At 39.2% G+C, this 18,561-nt stretch overlaps 1 protein-coding gene across 13 annotated transcripts in view; it reads left to right on the top strand.

Annotated features, from left to right (window-relative positions):
- TNRC6B (trinucleotide repeat containing adaptor 6B) overlaps positions 1–18,561 on the top strand; it is a 133,236-nt gene that overhangs the window by 36,681 nt on the left and 77,994 nt on the right. The window contains exon 1 of one of the 13 annotated variants that reach the window (XM_079304656.1): positions 13,775–14,082. The exons of 11 other annotated variants lie outside the window; for them this stretch is intronic. Coding sequence is in view for 1 of the 2 variants with exons in the window: in XM_079304654.1 (XP_079160780.1) it covers positions 14,071–14,075 (5 nt within the window). In the remaining variant the exon portion in view is untranslated. Of the gene's footprint in view, positions 1–13,774; positions 14,083–18,561 lie in introns of those variants that run through there. One more of the 13 variants, XM_079304654.1, reaches the window with a different exon arrangement.

Below are 18,561 nucleotides of genomic sequence, written 5' to 3'. Positions count from 1 at the left end.
TTTTAATAATATTTTGATTGAAGTCTAAAGGTGCAATTTTATGCAACAAGGAGTTGAAGGTAGCTGTTTTATGCAACTTGCAGCATAATGCCAGCAAAATACAATTGTGGGTATTGCTCTGAAATTTAGATCAATCTCTTGAGTCTTTTTCTACCCACAGTATCAAATTTTCAGCTAACTAACAAAATTGTCTGCTTTGATTGAGTTTACCACTTGTCATAAGAGAAGGAAGAAAAAAATCTGAAATTACTTCTTTGTATTATTACTTACTTGCAGTGGGGATTAGCTGGGTATCAACATACTGGGCTGGGTTTTTGAAAGGGCACAGAGAGGAACTCTGGAGCATCTGAAAGAAGAGAAGCAGAGAAAGCTGTGACTATTTAGCCTTGAAATGAGAAAACTTGGGGGAGGATATTAGTGAGGATATTATTATCCATGTGTATAGATACCTGATGAGGAGATTAAGGAAGACTGAGCCAAATTCTTCACAGTGGTGCCTCATGGACAGGCAAGAAGCCACTGGCATAAACTGAAATACAGGAAACTCCACTCAAACACAAGGGAAAAGAATTTTCTTTTTTTACTATTAAATGTGGTCATACCTTTGGAAGAGGTTACTCAGAAAAGTTGTGCCTTCATAGCCCCTTAAGTGACTCAAAACTCAGCTGGGCACAACCCCAGTGCTGCTTCAGCTGTAGTTAACCATGCTTTGAACAAAGGGATGGGATTGATGACCTCAGAGGTCCCATCCATCTGCAGTGATTTGTGATTTGGTGCACCTGTGTCTGCTGTTGTCCTCCTGTTGGTTTGAAATAAAATTGGAGCTTATTAGTGAAAGGGAGATTCTAAGTTTGAGTGGAGTCAGATGTTCTCTACAGAAGTTGTTGCACCACTGAAGATGCTTCCTTCCCTTTCCAGCTGTTGTTAGACTTAGTAGAATTTACTGCCTCTATAGCTATGTAGGTGCAATGTTTTTTCTTTGACTGCTTCTAATTTACTTTTCAAGAAAGTTGGCCATTGTAATTTAATTGCCTTTTGTTAGGCAGCCTGAATTGGGTAGCTCTGCCCTGAGATTGTTGAGGAAGTGTTCAGAAGATACAGTGTTAGAAACGTGCAAGTGAACTTGCACCAGAGTTCCTGAGCAGTTTTCCAGTGTTGACCTCCTCTGCAAATTTCTTAGTATTTATCTGCATTAATCTTTACTGGCCAATGAAGGAACGGAAATAAAAAGATATTTCTAGAGACTTTCAATGCAGTAGTTCTTACCTAGCCCTGGTTTCATGTGAGATTTCTTTTGATGAAGTATAGCTTCAAAACTGAATACAAGGAGCCAGCATCCTTAGATGATTTCTGGCACTTTATGAAACAGATTATTTCCCCAGTTTAAAACTTGGGGATAAAAACTTGGCATTTTTGCCTTCTAGTATTAAGCAAACACACACACACAAAATGCAGACAAACCCAGCAACAACAAACTGCTCTGCTGCAATATTGTGAGTCTTTTTTTCTGCTGTACTGAACAAAACAACATACTAAAGTTACAGCATTTTAAGATTTTTAATTGAACTGTAGGTGATACCTGAGAAGTGTTGTCTTCTGATACCTGTCACATTTATGGGAAGGAATTACCTGGTTAAACTGTATACAAGGTCTTCAGAAATCTTCAACATGATCATGCAACATGGATATAATTTATTTCAGTTTCAGCTAATTATGAGGAAGTTACCCATTCAAAATCCTTAGTACAAGTGAGAAATGGAACAGGCAGAGACTGAGATGATCTCAGTGAAAGATCTGCAGTTTATGTGCAGTACATGTGTCACAAAGGTGTCATGGTTGTGCAGCAGTGGAGTGATTAATGCTAAAAACTGAGCCTGCTTGGACTGCTGGAGCTGATCATGGCCATCTCAGACCATGCTCCCGCTCTGGCTGAGGACCAGTGACTCCTTGATAAATTGTTACTTCTCAGGTTTTATGTCTTCTGTAACCTTTTCACTTCTTAGCTCTCTGGTGTGGGGTATAACTGTGTTTCACCTGGTCACGTTATTTTTTTATGTGGTTAATATGTTTGGTAAGGAACCAGTTTCCTTCCTGCCCTGCCAATGGAGAAAGATGTCATTAAGCTTAATTATAGATGAACATTTTGTTGGAGTTATTCTGTCATATTTTCATCCATTGCAAAGAGATTGACCTGAAATGGCATGCTTAGGGAGTAAATATTATCTCTCCCCACAAAATACATTTTACATGATAGCAGCCTATTGTGCCCTTATCAGTTGTAACAGGGCTTTTGCTTTGTTACTGCTGGAGCAAAGATTAGGAAGCAAATGTAATCCAATATCTTTCCAAAACAGTCAAATTTGTGTTGATGAGCAGGGACAGGGGCAGGAAAAAGAATTGTGCTGAAGTCCTTAAACTGAGGTTCTGCTCCTAGCTGTAGTAGCATTAATTAGCAACTCTGCCTGTGCTAATAAATTACCACCTGCTGTCACAACCAGGAATGTATGTGTGAAATCTGAGTGAAAGGGACTGGATAATGAAAAACTTCTCATTTTTATAAGATAAATGTAAATGTTTTGCTTTTCCTAGCTGACACATGGAGAGGTCTGTTTGACAGTAGCTGTTCAGACAAAAAGTGAGCCAAGTTCATACTCACATTTAGTAGGAAGATAAGCCAAGCTGCTACTGGTGTTTGAAGTACCTCAGCTGGCTATTCCCCACCTGCTGTTTTGTAGTAATGGGAGAGAAGTCTTCAGCTATCTTGACAATTTGTACATTTGGAAGTGATTCATACTGTAAGAAAGGTATCAAAACAAGATCATTTCTGTAATTTAGAAAGTGTCACTGGTTAGACCTACTGAATAGGCTTTTCCCTGGATTGATAGTTTAATGTACAGATTCTGAGGCAAGTGTTTTTAATGACACCCTCCAAAATTGCAGTAATGCTAGGCTGAGTTTGGAACCACTAAGCATCACAAAATTGTTTAACATTTGGTAATAGTATCTTATTTTTCTTTGACATTTCAGCAGTAATGTTCAATGTCTTCCTGCATTTGTGTGACACTACAGTTAAAAGAAAGTAGTAGCTAAATTGGCCTAACCTGGAAACAGGAATTACAGACTCTGAAAGTCATCTTGTCCAATATCGTGCTCAAAGTAAGGGGCAGATTTGAAGGTTAGATTTAACTTCTAAGTTGTATCAGGCTTCTCAAGTGTATTCTAGAGCTTTTCTGAACAGGCTATTGCAATATTAATCGCCCTCACAGGGAAGAAAATTTCCTGATATTCAGTAAGAATTCATGATCATTGCCTTTAATCTTTGAATGTGTATCTGAATGTGGCACAGTCTTCATTAAAACTTACCACTGTGTTCACTTATACAGCACCTCCCCTGGCTTAGTTTTGCTGTGTGAAAACTAAGTGAAATCAAGAAGCCAGTTTACAGGCCAGTCTTTGTTTTCAGCAGCCTGCTGATGTCAGGGGCACATGTAAACATCACTGCCATAATGGCACAAAAGAATCAATCTTACTCGTTCATGGTGTTGCTGAGAACTATAAAAAACTGCAGTGGTATATCCTGAAGTAGTCTGGCTTGGTGAGAATGACAGACATTAAGAATTACTGCAGTGTTCTTTTGAACGTTTGAAATTCCACAAAGGTCCCTAGCATAGCTTCTGTTCCTGTAGGATAAAATGTTGTTCTTAGCCAATTTAAAGTAAACAGTTAGCTATAAGCTTGTGTAACAGACCATTTGTGTGATGTTTTAAGCACATTCAATATTACAGAAGATATTGAGACTTGCCATGAGTGCCATTAGATTTTTTTTTTTTATTTACTGGCAGTACTGACCTCAATAGAGGTTATTTTTTGTCAGAAGATCCATGCTGCAGTTTTCAAAGTAGTATTCAAATCCTAATTCAGATTATCAGCTCAGATTTGAGGTACCTAAATTTGTGTATCAACCCAAATTCTGTGAAATTTACAGCAAATGATTTCTTGAATTACATTCAAATGTTTAAGTCCTCTGCCCAGTATCCTAACAAGTCACCACAGGGAGATGTGGGATGTCTGTGCTGGCTGTGCCAGACATCCCTGTTACAGGGTGTTGGAGTTCTTTTAGTGTGTCAGACTGTACTTCAGACCCAGTGATAACTCGGGCTTGCCCTGATACTGGCATGTGAGTAGGAGAGTTCTTTTTTCTTTTATATCCTTAGAGATTTGATGGAGTATTTAAGAATGTGAGACCACTACAGTAAAATCAAATTAAAACTGGTCCAGCTAAGGATTAAGGGATATTTTCATCCCCTTCATACCCTACAAATGCTTTTAGTCCATACAGTGGAGTGGGTGGCAGGACAAGTTTTCTTTTGGAGGTGAGTCTACCTGTGTGTTTAAGGGGATCCTGAGGCATTGAGTAAAAAAATTGCCCTTTGTTGTGCAATTGAGTGGGTAAAAATGTATGAGATGAGAGCAAAATCTGGTTCTGTAGAGGCATCTGTGTTTTATCTGTGACTTGTAAGTCAGTAAAGTTACGAAACCTGACATACACCTTAAAATGTAGTACTTTTGAACAATATGCAGAATTTATACACAAGCAATTTAAAATTACCAAAGTTTCATTGGCTTCCATATTTTACCAGTTCAGAGTTATACTTAAATATTTGGAAGTTTTTGTACTTAAAGTATAAGTATTACCCACAGGAAGACTCTTGTCTGAGTATTCTAAGCAAAAAATATTTTAAAATTAGTTATTCACTTCTGAAAGTTAGACTTGAAAAGGTTTTCAATTCTCATTTTATGATTTGTGAGGCTCCACATTTCATGTCCTCAGTGATTCTATCTTTTTTTTTTTCCTTTCAAACCATGAACAAATGCAGGGTTTTCATACACCTCAACTAAGTGTACTGCTGTTTTACAAGTATTTCCTTAATATGTGGAAAGAAACGGAAGCCAGATGACCAACCGTTAAGGGAAAAAAAGGAAGTCACACAGAAAAAGGTCTACTTTGGAAGTGAAGTTCCCACTTATTATCACAGTGTGTTTAGTCTACACCACTGCTAAATATTGAGAGAGCAAACTATTTTGGACAGTGTACATTCTAAGTGTAAATGCTTTGGCACTTCTTTTTTGAGGATTTTATGGGGCTCTCTTCCAGATGTCTTGTGGTGAGAACAGGCCAGTTTGTTTGGGCTCTCCCCACCCCCAAGATCTGCATTTGTCCTGTGCAGGAAGTGCATAGAGCCTGCTTCTGAATTTGCAGCCTCATCTTATGAGGAGACTACTTCATACTTGTCTTCACAAAACCAGAGAAAATATATTTTCCATTCCAGATTGCTTGATTTATAAATATGATACTGCAAAATAGCCATAGTGCCACATATCCTTGCTACTTTGATTGCTATCTCTAGCTATTCCAGTTAGTAGTAATTCCCATTGCTATTGGTATGGAGGCTGTCCTGATTTGCTGCTGTCTTACAGAGCTTACTGTACTTTGAAGGGGAGAGTATTTGCATATTGATCCAATTCCTGAAGTCCTGAAGCCTATGTATTTCAGACACCACCACCCATTCCTCCACCTACTTCTGTCCTCTAGTCCCTTTCCAAGAATTCCAGGAAAAACTATCTGCTGGACACTCTATTGACATCTGGAGGTCCTTGACCAAGAAGCTGGGAGTTTTTAGGTCTGTTTGATTAGAGGCTGTTCCTTTTCTCTCTCTCCCAAAGTTGCCAGCTTCCTCAGGAGTAGCCCAGGTAACTGCCCTCTGATGTATCATTTATATGGATGGCTGAACATCGCTCTCTTTTCAGGATTGCATTGCTATTTAAATGGCAACTTTTGGATGACACCTACCACGAGAGTCAGATAACAAAATTGCACAATAGCAAGCAAAATCATCTAAGGTGTAGTGGTAGACATGACAGTGCTGTGTTGATGGTTGGACTTGATGATCTTGAAGGTCTTATCTAACCTAACACAATTCCATAAGGGCTTTTAATAATTTTGAGTCCTGTCTAAATTAATGTTTTGTCTATATTTTTAATGTAAAAATGCAGTTTAGATAAATTTCTGTGGTCCCTACACCAAGTTAGTGCCACTAATTTAGATTTGCTAGGGATTTAATCTTCAGACTGCTAGCACAAGTCAGTGGCATCATAAAATGTGTATAAATTACAGTTCTAAACATTTTTCCCCTTTTTGCATCAAATTTAAGATGCTCACTGCTTTTTTTCTCTGCTTCATTCTCTCAAAAAAAATCATCGATTTTTTGGTAATTTTTGTGTGTACGCCCACAGTGGTTGAATGGTTGAATCTTCATGGAGATGGAGGGAAAGGAGAAAAAACCACTACTGCTTTTATGTTACATAAATGAGTTTGATGTCTTTTTGTTTGTGATGAAAAAATAGGAATTTTGATGACTATGTGCTATGACTTGGATATACTAGAGGTTAAAGTAGAGAAAGGTAAATGGTCATGTTTCTAAGATGCAGGTAGTAGCCTTGATGAAGTAATCATTATTGGTTGAAGAAAGGGAGGGAAGGAAAAAAAGCAAGCTCTTTATTTCCATGCAGGAAGATATTGCTTACTTTGTAAGACTAAAAATATTGTACTATGTGGTAAACATGGTATGAATTAAAAACTTGTTTACAGAGATAGTTTGGAGATCTTAAGCTGCATTGTTTCTCTGGCATGCTGTGATCTGGAGAGATGGTATGATTTCTTTTACTCCTACCTAAATACACTGAATTTGCTGGACTCTTTGCCCTAAGTCAAAGTTGTTCATATTTGGGAGTTATACTATTTTTTAGGTTACTGCATGCATTTGAATATTTGTGACAGCTACAGCTTGTAGAATTTTCTGCCTGGATAACCAGCTGTTTGTTTCCTGACATTTCAAACTGAAGGACTGTACATGAAGGCAAGTTACTCAGGGAAGATGTTCAAGTCACTTGGAAAGATCAGTTTACATATTTTTGCAGCAATAAATCGTGCTTTTTTGTTTAAAAAAATTAGTCAAATTAGGGAAATGCTCTTTTACAGTAATCCACTCAAAATACATTCTTTTCTTATTCAGCTTTTACTTTGGGTGTTTTGTTTTGGGCTGGCTTGTTTTTATTATTATTATTTAACTTAGCATATTATGGTTCCTTTAATGAGAACAAAGGAAAATGGGTTGGTGCCAGCTTCAACCAAGATGCCAGAAATTCCTTTGTTCAAGAGGTTTCCGGCCCAGTGATTGAACTCCCCATGCTAAAACTAAAGACAAGTTAGAAAACTTTGTAGAGATAATGAGCCATCTCACCAAAAACAATTTTTTTAAAAACCTGAAACAAAACAATAAAAACCACTAAGTGCAGCATAGCTTCCTTTTAGGTAGAGAAAAACAAAAAATATTGAACTAGAATAAGACTTTCAATCCAAAATTCTTTGTCTTTTCCAAAATATCCTAAAAGTATTTTTAAGAAATCTGGTTTTAGTAGAGTAGGAACATGTCTAAAGGTAGCCATATAAAGAAGGGGTCCTGTATGTAAAGTGTTTGTAGACATGAAAGAAGTTTTTTCTTGGATACTCTAACCTGGTCAAATGAAAAAGCTTGCTGCTGTTTTAAAATATTTAAAGCTCTAAGGCTTAAACAAGGTGAAGGAAAGCTTTAATGAATGAAATTATTATTCCTTTCAAAATTTGTAGTAGCAGCTATGGTTGATGGAAAATCAGCTGGATCAGACATGTAACTGGCATGGTAATTTGCATGCTATAAATAACAATTAAAAAGCAACAGTTGCTGTATATAGGGGTGGGATTATATACTATACCATTTCCCTGAACTTCTGTTTATTTGAAAGATGCATGGAAGTGTTTGAGGTCAGGTTGCATGGGGCTTTGAGCAATCTGGTCTCATGAAAAGTGTCAATGCCCACAGCAGAGGGGCTGGAACCAGATGATCTTTAAAGGGCCTTTTCAAACAAAGCCATTCTATGATTCTCTTTTCACTCTCATTCATATAATTGCATTAAACAGATAACCCTCTCCCATTTCATTGATATTTTGGCAGTTTATAGGATTTTAGGAACTGACAAGGGGCACCTGTTAGAATAGAACTTCAAAATCAAGATGCTTCTGGGTTGATAATGAGCAGGTTAAAGAAATTCTAAAAACATTAATTTGCACAAGTTTTGTTGCAAGTCTTGTTACTGGAAAGTGCCTATTTAATGTCCTAGGATATGGATATAAAGACTCAATCAACATTGAGATGTGAACTTCATTGGTGGGAGATGATGCTGAAGGTCAATTGTTTCAGTTCCTAGAGTAGTTAAGACTCATGCAATGGCTTTTCATGTCTTTATCTTTCCCAGGTAAGTTTGGAGTATCTTGTCTGGTTCTGGTCAAGCGAGGCAGAGAAGTAAGAAACTGTAAATAATTACCCATATATTAAACTTCTGTAGCTTACTAGAGAAGAGACTGAAGTTGATTTCTCCACTAACAGAAGGGTTTCAGGGAGAGACAAATACTGATCTCTTCTGGCTATGTCTTCTAGCAGCTAATCATGTGTGTGTTTTGGGGTTAGCTGCCATATATGCTAGTTTTTGCCCAGGCACTGAAAGAGGTGAAAACAATTTATGAGAAGAGCTCTGCACACAGCTCAATATATGGTTAGAACCTTGGCATCAAAGGAGAACTGGCTGTGTGCAGGAAGCTGGGATTGCTGTGGAAAGTAGAGGTTCAGTGATGTGTGACAGATTTGTAGGAAATGAGCTTTCAGTTCTGTTGTTCAGAACAATTTTGTTAAAAGGCAGATTGAAAGCTTTCTCTTTTTCCAGTCTGGAAAGGGCATGTCGGGAATTGAAGAAGTGGAGGCTTAGTTGTAGATTATTTGTAGGTTGAACAGCGAGGGAAAGTATTGCAACAGCTTGAGGAAAATTAGGTGGAAAAACAAGTGTTTGCAAAATTTGGTGTATAAAGTTTTCCTTCTGACTCATTATTTTCTCCTGAACACTTCATAATGTATAGGGTCAGAACTTGGCTTGGGCTTGAAGTCACATGTCATGCTCAAACTGAAGTTTTCAGGCCTTGCATTCTTTCTTTTGTCCCTGGCAAAATATGAATGAGCTCTGAGCTTAGTATGACTCCAAAGCAGTGTTGCAATATAAGTTTAGAATAATAATAATAATAATTCCTAAAATGTGTTGATAGGTGCTTTTGTGTAAGGGATGCAAAAGCTGCTGTAACCTTTTCAGAAATCAAGCAAGCGTTTCCTTTGTTGGATGCTTTTAGTCATGGTATTTTTCTCTGAAGGAACAATTTACATTATACTTTTGAATACTATCATTAAAAACGACTGCCAGCTCTGTTTTCACAGTTCTGCAGCATAAAATATCTTGCTATTTATTAAGTGTGGAAGGGGAGGACCCCCAGAAAAAAACTAGTTTTCCTTAGAGTGAGTGTTTTGTCCTTTGAAAAGTGTTTGATCACTTGAAAGTTTTGCACTCGTGCAGAAAGAGAGGTCATCACTCTTGCACAATGGCTTGGGTGAAATTGCTGTGAAGACTTTCAAAAACAAGTATGTTGGTACAGCCAGAATTAGCTATCATCTTCAATTTTCAGAAGTGTTGGGCTTCAGCATCTCTGTCTATTTAGAGAAAATAATTTAAAAGTGATCTAACCATCCGTTATCCAGGACTGAGACTGTTTTTAATTGTTCCTTTGAAATAAACCATATGGCACTTTTAAGAGCAGTCAATGAATAGTTAAGATTTTATTTCTGTTCCTTAATTTATGGAGTTCTCTGCTTGCTTTTTATTATTAAAAATTGTGAAACTATGCAACATAGTCCTTGCATACACGTCCCTACCCTCAGTTATGCTTTTAGCCTGAAACTGGTGAGTAATCTGCCTCCAATTATCTTGCACGTCTTACTGCACCTCAGTTCTGGGGTTGGAAGACAGAGATTTGGAGAAATCTAACTGATGAGCTGCAGCAGCATGTCAGCTTCAGTTCACGTTGGCAGTAAAATCTGCCTTTTTTCCTCTGATATTTCTGGTGGCAAACTTCAGCAGTAAAAGGACAGTTGGTGACAAGGCAGTCATGCTATGAGAAACTTGTTAATGTTTGAGGTTTCTTCTGAGGAGCTGTGTTAATAGGAGATTATTTGACTTTTCCACTGTCATAGTATCAGCTATGAAGAACTTTCTGGGGGAAAAGGAAAAAATAAGTCTTAGGTTTATTGCCATGGGTGTATAGGCAGTATAGAAAGCCCAGTGGGTGAGGTCTAGTGTTGGGACTATGAGGGTGCAGCCTTCAAAGTAAGATATGACATCAAACTGTAGGACTTTGAGCCCAAACAAAATGCCAGCTCATGAAAGAAGGAGTTTTGCATATGGACTAGGATGAACTCAGATCCTTTTGAGTAAAGATCTATAGGTCAGACAGACCAGGTCTCCATGTTGAGATGATAGCTAAGAGGGTGTGGATGGATGCCTCAGTTCCAGTGGACACTGGAGCATGCCTGTGAACATAATATTGAAGCCTAATTGCTTGATTCTTGTTGATAGGTCATCAAAAAGAATGAGCTCTTACTAGAACCACAATACAGCCTTAATATGAATTAAAAAATCTATTCCTGTCCTGTCTCAGTTGAGGTACTAGCACAGGGAATCCACAATTGTAAGCATCTCTCTTAATGTACATGGATGTGTCTGCTGATACTGGATACTGTCCTCATAGGAGCACTGTGAGGCTTCATTAAAGATTTTGAACTGCTTTATGATCCTCAGATGGAAGGAGCTTAGAAATGAAGTGTTTGTAATCAGATAGCTTAGTAGCACATAACAAGGCTATAACCTATTAACACTGGCTATTAACAGCCTGTTGGCATCAGAATAATTAATGGTTAGGTTTTTTGAAGGCAATTGGCCTCTGAAAATAATGTGCAGGTTTTGGATATGCTGTTTATTTTTATGGTCTGCTCCATTGTTTTTTGAACTATTATGCTGCATTGCAAACAAAAGTCAACAAACCTCCCAAATCAGACAAGCCCAAAAACTTTGTTAGCCATCTAAATATGCTGACAAGAATATGTAAAGAACTAATACCTTTCAAGTGGTAGTTCAGTGGAAAAATTTCAATTAAAGCTACAGTTATTTAAGAATTACCCAAACTGGACTCTCTAAATATCTTTGGTTCACTGATAATTTGCTTACTTTCTGGTTAAAAAAGCTTTGTCAATAGAGCATTGATGAGGTGAAATTTTGTAGCAGTTATTTCCACTTGGATGCATAGCCACTCAAGTGAGTGCTTGTTTCTGAAAGTCATCACAGTATTAACTCCTTGAGGTAGGCTTCCAGGACTTCAGAATGGAGTGTTGCCAAACCTTCGTGAAGTTAAGAGGATTTATAGGTCTCAGTAAAACAATTTGGCTTTTTAGAGGGAATAAAATTGTCTGTAGCTTAATGCATGCTGTCATACTTGGTGTGAACATGCATAGAACATGTAGCTGCAGTATTTAATGTGTTTTTTCAGGAGGGGGTAGCTGTTTCATAGATATACATATGCATTTGCTTTTATGAAACTGTGTGAATCGGATGTCTAGCAGTTGGTTTGGATTTTGTCATTAGGGATTTAGAGCAATTGTGGTGATCTCTTTGGGTCTTGCCACAAATAAGATGTTCCCTGAGTTTTCACCACATTTCCTAAATTGCTGTGTTTGGATTAGGCCAGCCACAAAACACTCCAATCTGCTACATTCAGCAGGGCAATTCTCTGCTCTGGTTTAGACAGAGCAACCTGAGCAGTTACATCCAGCTGCTTCTATTTCATTAAGTACCCAAAAATGCAACTCACTTTAGCTATTGCCAGAGTTTCTTGAGCCTGCAGAGACAGATGGTTACAGTGCAGGCTGTAGTCATGTTGAAGAAACCCTGTCAGTGGCAGAATCCCTGTTTGAGTTTCTGAACCTTATCATGAAGGTGGGAGCAAAACATGTCAGAACCAGAGCTACACTAGCATTTCATGGCCTCCTGGTAAGGCCCCAGTGGCTTATGTTCTATGAAATTCATAATAATTATTTTTATTCTCATTCGTAAGATATGCAGCTTCTGCTCCCTGAAATTAATTCCTTTGGAGTGCCCTCCCATGGATCTCCAAGTTAGTTTCATTCCATGGTATTGTCATGAATGAGTTATTTAGATGCTTAAAGAATTCCTGTCAAAGCTATTGGCAAAAGCACCGTGTCTGTGACATAGTTCAAGATGTGTTTGGGTAACACTCCACTGCACATGGTGTGATTCCTGGAGTGGCTTCTGCAAGGCCAGGAGTTGGACTTTCATGATCCTTGTGGGTCCCTTCCAACTTAGAATATTCTGTGGTTCTGTATTTACTGGCAAAAGCAGGTTTTCATATAAATCTGTGCAGGCACAACTTAACAGAGTTTGATGATGAAGTTCCCTCTGTTGCTTACTACCTGCATGAAGCATAGCAAGGAAAATCAGGTCATAATCAATTTGAAAAGATTTGTGCAAAGACTGGTAATACCAAAAAAAAAAAAAAAAAAATAGAAAAAAGAAAAAGTGCAGAAGGCAAGGGAGACCCTCACGTATAATCACGAGGTTCAGAGTGGACCTGCTTGCCAGACTTAGCCGCACACTTGGTCAGTGGTTTTGCGTCTAAAGGATTTAGCAGCACTTAATCTTTGGCTAATTTTATGCAGAATGATTAAGTAGAAGTTCGTATAAGCACAGCAACAATGTAACTGTCGATCTGAGATGGCAGTATTCATACTATACTTGCTGTAGTATTTAAAGCAATTTGCACACAGCCAGGCACAAAGTCTATACGAAGGTGTACATGTCAAAAATTCTCCTCGTGTTCAGGTGTGTTTTGGCTTTTTTACTTTCTACATAGTTACGTTGCATAACTGTACAGAATTAAAGACATGTATATTTTAGCGAGCTGTCAGTTCCCTGGCCAGGCATGGTTCCATTACACAGTCAGCTCCAGGATTTCCTACCTGTATTGGGCTGACTCAGGAGCAGTTCTCCTCACAGCAGGATCATACTGCACGTTCAAGGTAACATCTGGAAACATCCTGCAGATTTTTTTTTTATTTTTTTATGTTACAGGATGCTGGGATTCTCTGTTTCAGCCGCTGTTAGAGCGGTTATCCATGGAAATTGTTGGGAAGAGGCTGTGGAGTGTCTGCCTAATGGCTGAGTTGCAGCCTGAGACTTAAAGCAGGCGAGGCAGCAGGAGAGACCGAGTTTGCTCTGCTGTCCTGCGGGTGTTCCCATGTCTGGACCTTGATCTCGGGTTTATGCGTGCGTGTGGTGTGGGCAGTCTGGTTTCAGTCCGCATTAACTCTGGTCTGAGCATGAACCTCTTGTCCTTGAGTCGGGGCGTTGTGTTTAAAATGGGGGTTCCCCTCCAGGCGAGCGCTGGGGTCGGCGTTCCCGGCGCGCCGCAGAACAGCGCGTGTGGCTGGAGGGACTTAGCATTCACCGTTCGCCGCTTGTCGGCTCTGCAGCCCTCATGTGGAATTAGCATAATTGGCTGCTGGCTTTTCAGCCGGTTTTAAAGAGAGAAGCTCCATCTGGGCCGCCCCCCCGTACTCTCAGAATCCCCCACTCTGTACCCTCCCTGTGCCTCGCCCCTGCCCAACAGGGCGGGGAGCAGAATCCCGGCGGGGCGCGGGGCTCGGCGCGGGAGGCCGTCCCGGTGCGGGCAGGGCGCTGTCCCTTTAAGGCGGTGAGTGACAGCGCGCGCGGGGTCACGTGAGCCGCCCGTATTTGAAGGTCACAAAAAAGCTGCTTCCTTTAGAGAGAGCAAGAGGGAGCGAGAGGGAGGGAGCGAGCGGAGAGAGCGAGGGAGCGCAGCCAAAATGGCCGACGGAGCGTCTGCTGGGTTCTGAACGTTTGAAATAAAAAAAAGAGAGAGAGCAAAAAAGCAAAAAATTAACAAAAAAGGAAAAAAAAAAACTAAACGAAAAAGCAAAAACACAAAACCATTTTTGGATTTTTTTTTTCATTTCCATTTCTACCTTGTATGCCTCAACTCGCTGGATTTAAGCACTGCTGCACTTTATGAGGTTAGTGGTACGTTTATGTTTTATTGTTTTTACATATCAGTTGATTTTTCTTATTTTTTTTTTTTTTTTTAATAGCCTGAACTGACCGTTTCCATCCGTGGTTTTGCAGAGGTGTCTTTTCTAGCACAAAGACTTGCTTCAGATGTTGTCTGCTTGTACGTGTACGGCACTTTTAGTGGATTTTTGGGGATTTTTGGAAGGAGCTCTCCGTACAAGTGTGGTGCGGATTTGGAAGATATTTGTAATTTAAAACATCTAGGCAAATTACAGAAGATCGTTTGTATTTTTCGAGCCGGTGAAGTACAAGATAGTGCTGAAAATCTTGTTTTATTTAAATAGAGCCTTTTTTAAGACAGATTTCTTCCCCACAGCACTCGGAGCTCTTAAATCTGCTGCAAAAATTTGCATGTATAAAACCGGGCTGGCATTCTTTCTGCCGCTGGGTCGGAGCGGGGCCGGCTGGGGCCGTGTCTTCCGCGGGAGCGGGGCCGGAGCCTCCCCGGCGGGGCCGCGGCTCGGGCCGGGCCCGGCGCTGCCGCCGCCGCCGCGGGGCTCGGCCGGGCTGGCGGCCCATCCGGCGTGCGCCAGGTACTCAGGAATGTGCGGGATGCTGGCCGCTGCCGGGGTTTTGTCTTCCACGGGAAGCAAGCTTTCATCTCCACCTTAGCGCAGCCCTTTGCCTGCATTTACTCTCTCGCTTTTTCATTCCCCCTCCCCTCCAGCCTTCTGTGTTGCTAAAAAATTAAATCCGAGTTATTTTTTGCAACTCCCTCCAGAACCAAGCAGAAAATTAAAGGGAAATAGCTGGAGCTTGCTTTCTGAGAACAGGCCCCTCCTCCTGCATTGTAAGAGTGTGATGTAATGCTCCTTTCTGTGAGGTTAAATGAAAAAATTTCTGTGGTGGTACACATTATTCTTTACCCCTTCCTCACGGGCATTGCGTTGTGATATTTTGTGATAGCTGAACATGTAAGCGGCAGACAATTCTGCAAATAATCGTGTGAATGTACTCCACATTGCAGTGCATTAGTGCAGTGATGGTGGTTAGCAGGTCAACTTCGTAAGCCTACAAGATGGCTCATATTTTATATTTCTTTGTGGCCTTACGTGCATACAGTTAAACACAAATGGAGGAGACAAATTTCAATAACCTTATGGAAAATGTATCTGGCTGTTGTCATTACAGTCTTGTACACATTGGGACTTTTTGTTTTTCTGCACTGGCTAGCAAATATTAGAAATAATTCTGCAGTACGTTTAGTTCCTCATGGAAATTAAGAGGTGGTGTCTTTGGAGTGTTTTTTTTTTAAAAAATAAATTAGAGGAAGCAAATAAAAGAGAACTTTGTTCAAATTTTACACAGTGTACTTTGCTGGTAATTTTGGTCATTAAGCATTTGGTAGTAATGGATAACCCAGTTAATACGTGAAGTAACACATGCCCTTTGCTTAGTGTTAATGAACTTACTAGATTCCACCCTCATGTTACTGGAAAGTAACTGAGGAAATGCTGTAAAAACGTTCGGTGTCTTTGACATGATATACCCTGATGGCTTTTGTTATTTAAAACCTTCTTGGGCTCAGTGCAGATCTGGATGTAGCCAGAATATTTTGAACCCACCTGTTGATTGACAAATAATAATTAAACATTAGAACTGTTTTCAAATGCAATGTAAAGTAGGAGTATTCCCAGATTTGTTGCTTACTGGACAGAAACATCAGTTACTGTAGTTAACGTGATAATTGCAGTAGAACAGGATGGGTGAAATAATGAGGAAGTAAAGAAAACCCAAATTGTGTCCTGAGCTGGCAGAATTGTAGGATGTAGTCTTCCCAGAATCGGCACTTCAGAACAGTACTTGCCTTTTCTGTGTATTTTTTTGCCTTCGTGCCTTACTGCCTACATTACACGCTTGCAGAATGTGTAGATGTTTGTAGATTTAGCTTGGTGGTTAAGGTGATGGAATACAGGGTGGTTCCCAATAACTGCAACTGCTCCTAGCTACAGAAGCTGTTGTGGTCAGACAAAAGGCAGCTATTGAGAATAATAGAAATCATTCAATAAGGAGTCTCAAACATTTGAACAGTTTTGTGAGGCTGTAACTGTGAATAGGAAAGACCAATTAAAACAATTCCTCTTACAAATACACTCAGACCCCTCAGATCTTACAGCAGGGTGTGTTGAGGACTGTGCCTTCCGTGCAAACACAGGATTTTAAGCATGAATCTGGGCAATTCTCAATGCTGTTTGCATTTGGTGCATTTCTGCAGTACAACAGGAACAAGCACTTAATTTTGAGACACCTGATTTGGGTTGCAATTCCTAGATCAGTTTGATGCTTACAGAGGTGTGGGGGTAGGGGAAGTTTTTTTGCTTTGTTCAGTTTGAAGTGACGATGCTGAGTTCAGAAGCTTTATTAATTTTTTTGGTTTGCATTTGCATGTCAATTGTTATTGGTATCTACAGGAATCAGTCCCTTTCCAAAGCAGACTGTTTTAGTAGGTTGAGAGCTACAGTGAAGTCTGTAGTCAGCAGAGCCCCTGGAGATTTTTGCATTACATTTAAGAGATTCTTAAGAAATAATTGACAAGAAAAGCCTTACTACCATTGAGCTTCAATATACAGGAGTCTGCAATTCTAATGGGAAAAAATTAAGGGAAAACAAGTGACTGAAAGATCAGTATGCTTAGTTTCAGTTGCTTTTCTTCAGCCTCTTTCTCTCCTGCTGAGAAGGAAAAAAAAGAAACTTTGTTAAGATCATGCAGTCTTTGCCAGCTGATTTCAACTAAACCTTCTTAAAATTTTTGTTTCTTGCTTATTAATAGGTGGCTTACTAGAGGAGCATCTAAATCTATGACGAAAAAAATCCATAGAAATAGAGTATTTCTGGAAGAGAATTTTTATTCACAACTTAGCTAGTACCCCTTTAGAAACTTATCTTGCATCTTGAAGCAGAGTTCTTTAATTCTGGTCATTATGGATGTGCATTCCTTTTGGTCCAGGGTGGAAGGTGAGAAGTTTAATTTACATTTTTTTTGAACAATATTTCTTGGAAACTGCACCCTTAGTACTCTCTTCAGCTGGTAGTAGTTCATAACTGAAAAGTTTCAGGGTTTTTTTTTTGCTTTAATTGATTAGGAAACTGTCTACTGTCTTCCTAAGAGGTGTTTCACCTTGTTAAGTATTGGTTTCCTGCTTAAACAGCCCAAGATTTGAGACAAGAATATAAGATAAATAGGATATCTAGCTCCAAGGACCTGTATTTCATGTCCTGTCAAGGGAATCAGGTGTGAGTATCACAGTTCTAGTGTTGTGACCTTGCATTTCAAGTAGCTAAACTTTAAATATTGGGCTAAAATTGCTTCAGAACTAATTTGCTAAACAGATGTAGAATTCAGGTTCGATTAATACAAATATGTGTTTCTTCTCAAATATTTAGTAGCTAATGTAATGCTAGAATTAGCAGTCTTACATGGTATGATTACGTGTCTCATATTTCAAATATTGGTCTGACAAGTTGCTTAAAGTTGGTGTCACGATAACAGTTTTTGGCCATTTTAGCATTGAAGACAAATGTGGAGGTTTCATGGAGACAAATACTATATATAGAGAGAATATTTCTGTTTTGTTGTTGTGAAGGTGCCATAATTGTTCTTCAAAACACGAAGAAAGGGTGTCTTTCTGTATTTGTAGTGAATTCCGACTCCAGAGCTGTACATTTAGCACCTGTCACTGCTTAAGTTCTCCTTTACATGTAGGCTTCCTACTAAAGAGCACAACATGGGGATTTTTTGTTGTTTTTTGGTTGGTTGGGGTTTTGGTGTGTTTGGGGGTTTTTCTTGCTGAGACAAGACATATTCTGGGAGCAGCATGAATATATGCAAACTCTGGGTTTGTTTGGGTTTTTTTTTTGGTTTTTTTTTTTTGTTGGTTTGGGTTTTTTTGTGCCGTTCACACACTCCTGAAGGAAATTCCTAAGGCTGATGGATATTGTCATTTTAAAGGCTGTTTTCCTGTCTGTATACAGTATGCTGGCATTATAGTGTAAGGATGAAATGCCCTGTTGCTACTACAATTGTGTATTTTTAAATAATTTCTGAGAAGTGTCTTAAGAGCTGATTGATGTGATATTTGAGTGTTACAGCTTGGGTTAATTGAAAGACCTCTCATTCAAAATACTGTACTTTAAGGACCACTTTTAATTAGCATGTTTAGTCATGCATAAGGTACAACCAGTGGAGTTTTTTCAGATACCTAAGAGAAGATAGATTTGTAAAACACGAGATGAACTTTAAAGGCAGAACAAACCAAAATGGGTTGAACACCATGGAAAAATGTTGCTAATACAGCTGGAAATAAACTAGTGAAGGCAGTTCTGTTAAAAACCACAGTTAGTAAGAATGAAAGTTGACTACTGCTCCTTACAGTGCTGCAATTTGTGCTGAACTCAATAAAATGGATGTTTGTATATGCTTGGCAGAGAAAA

This window comes from Erithacus rubecula, assembly GCF_903797595.1.
Source record: "Erithacus rubecula genome assembly, chromosome: 4".
Taxonomy (NCBI): domain Eukaryota; kingdom Metazoa; phylum Chordata; class Aves; order Passeriformes; family Muscicapidae; genus Erithacus; species Erithacus rubecula.
The sequence above is the reverse complement of the archived record's forward strand: the minus strand, read 5'-3'. Positions and strand labels throughout refer to the sequence as shown.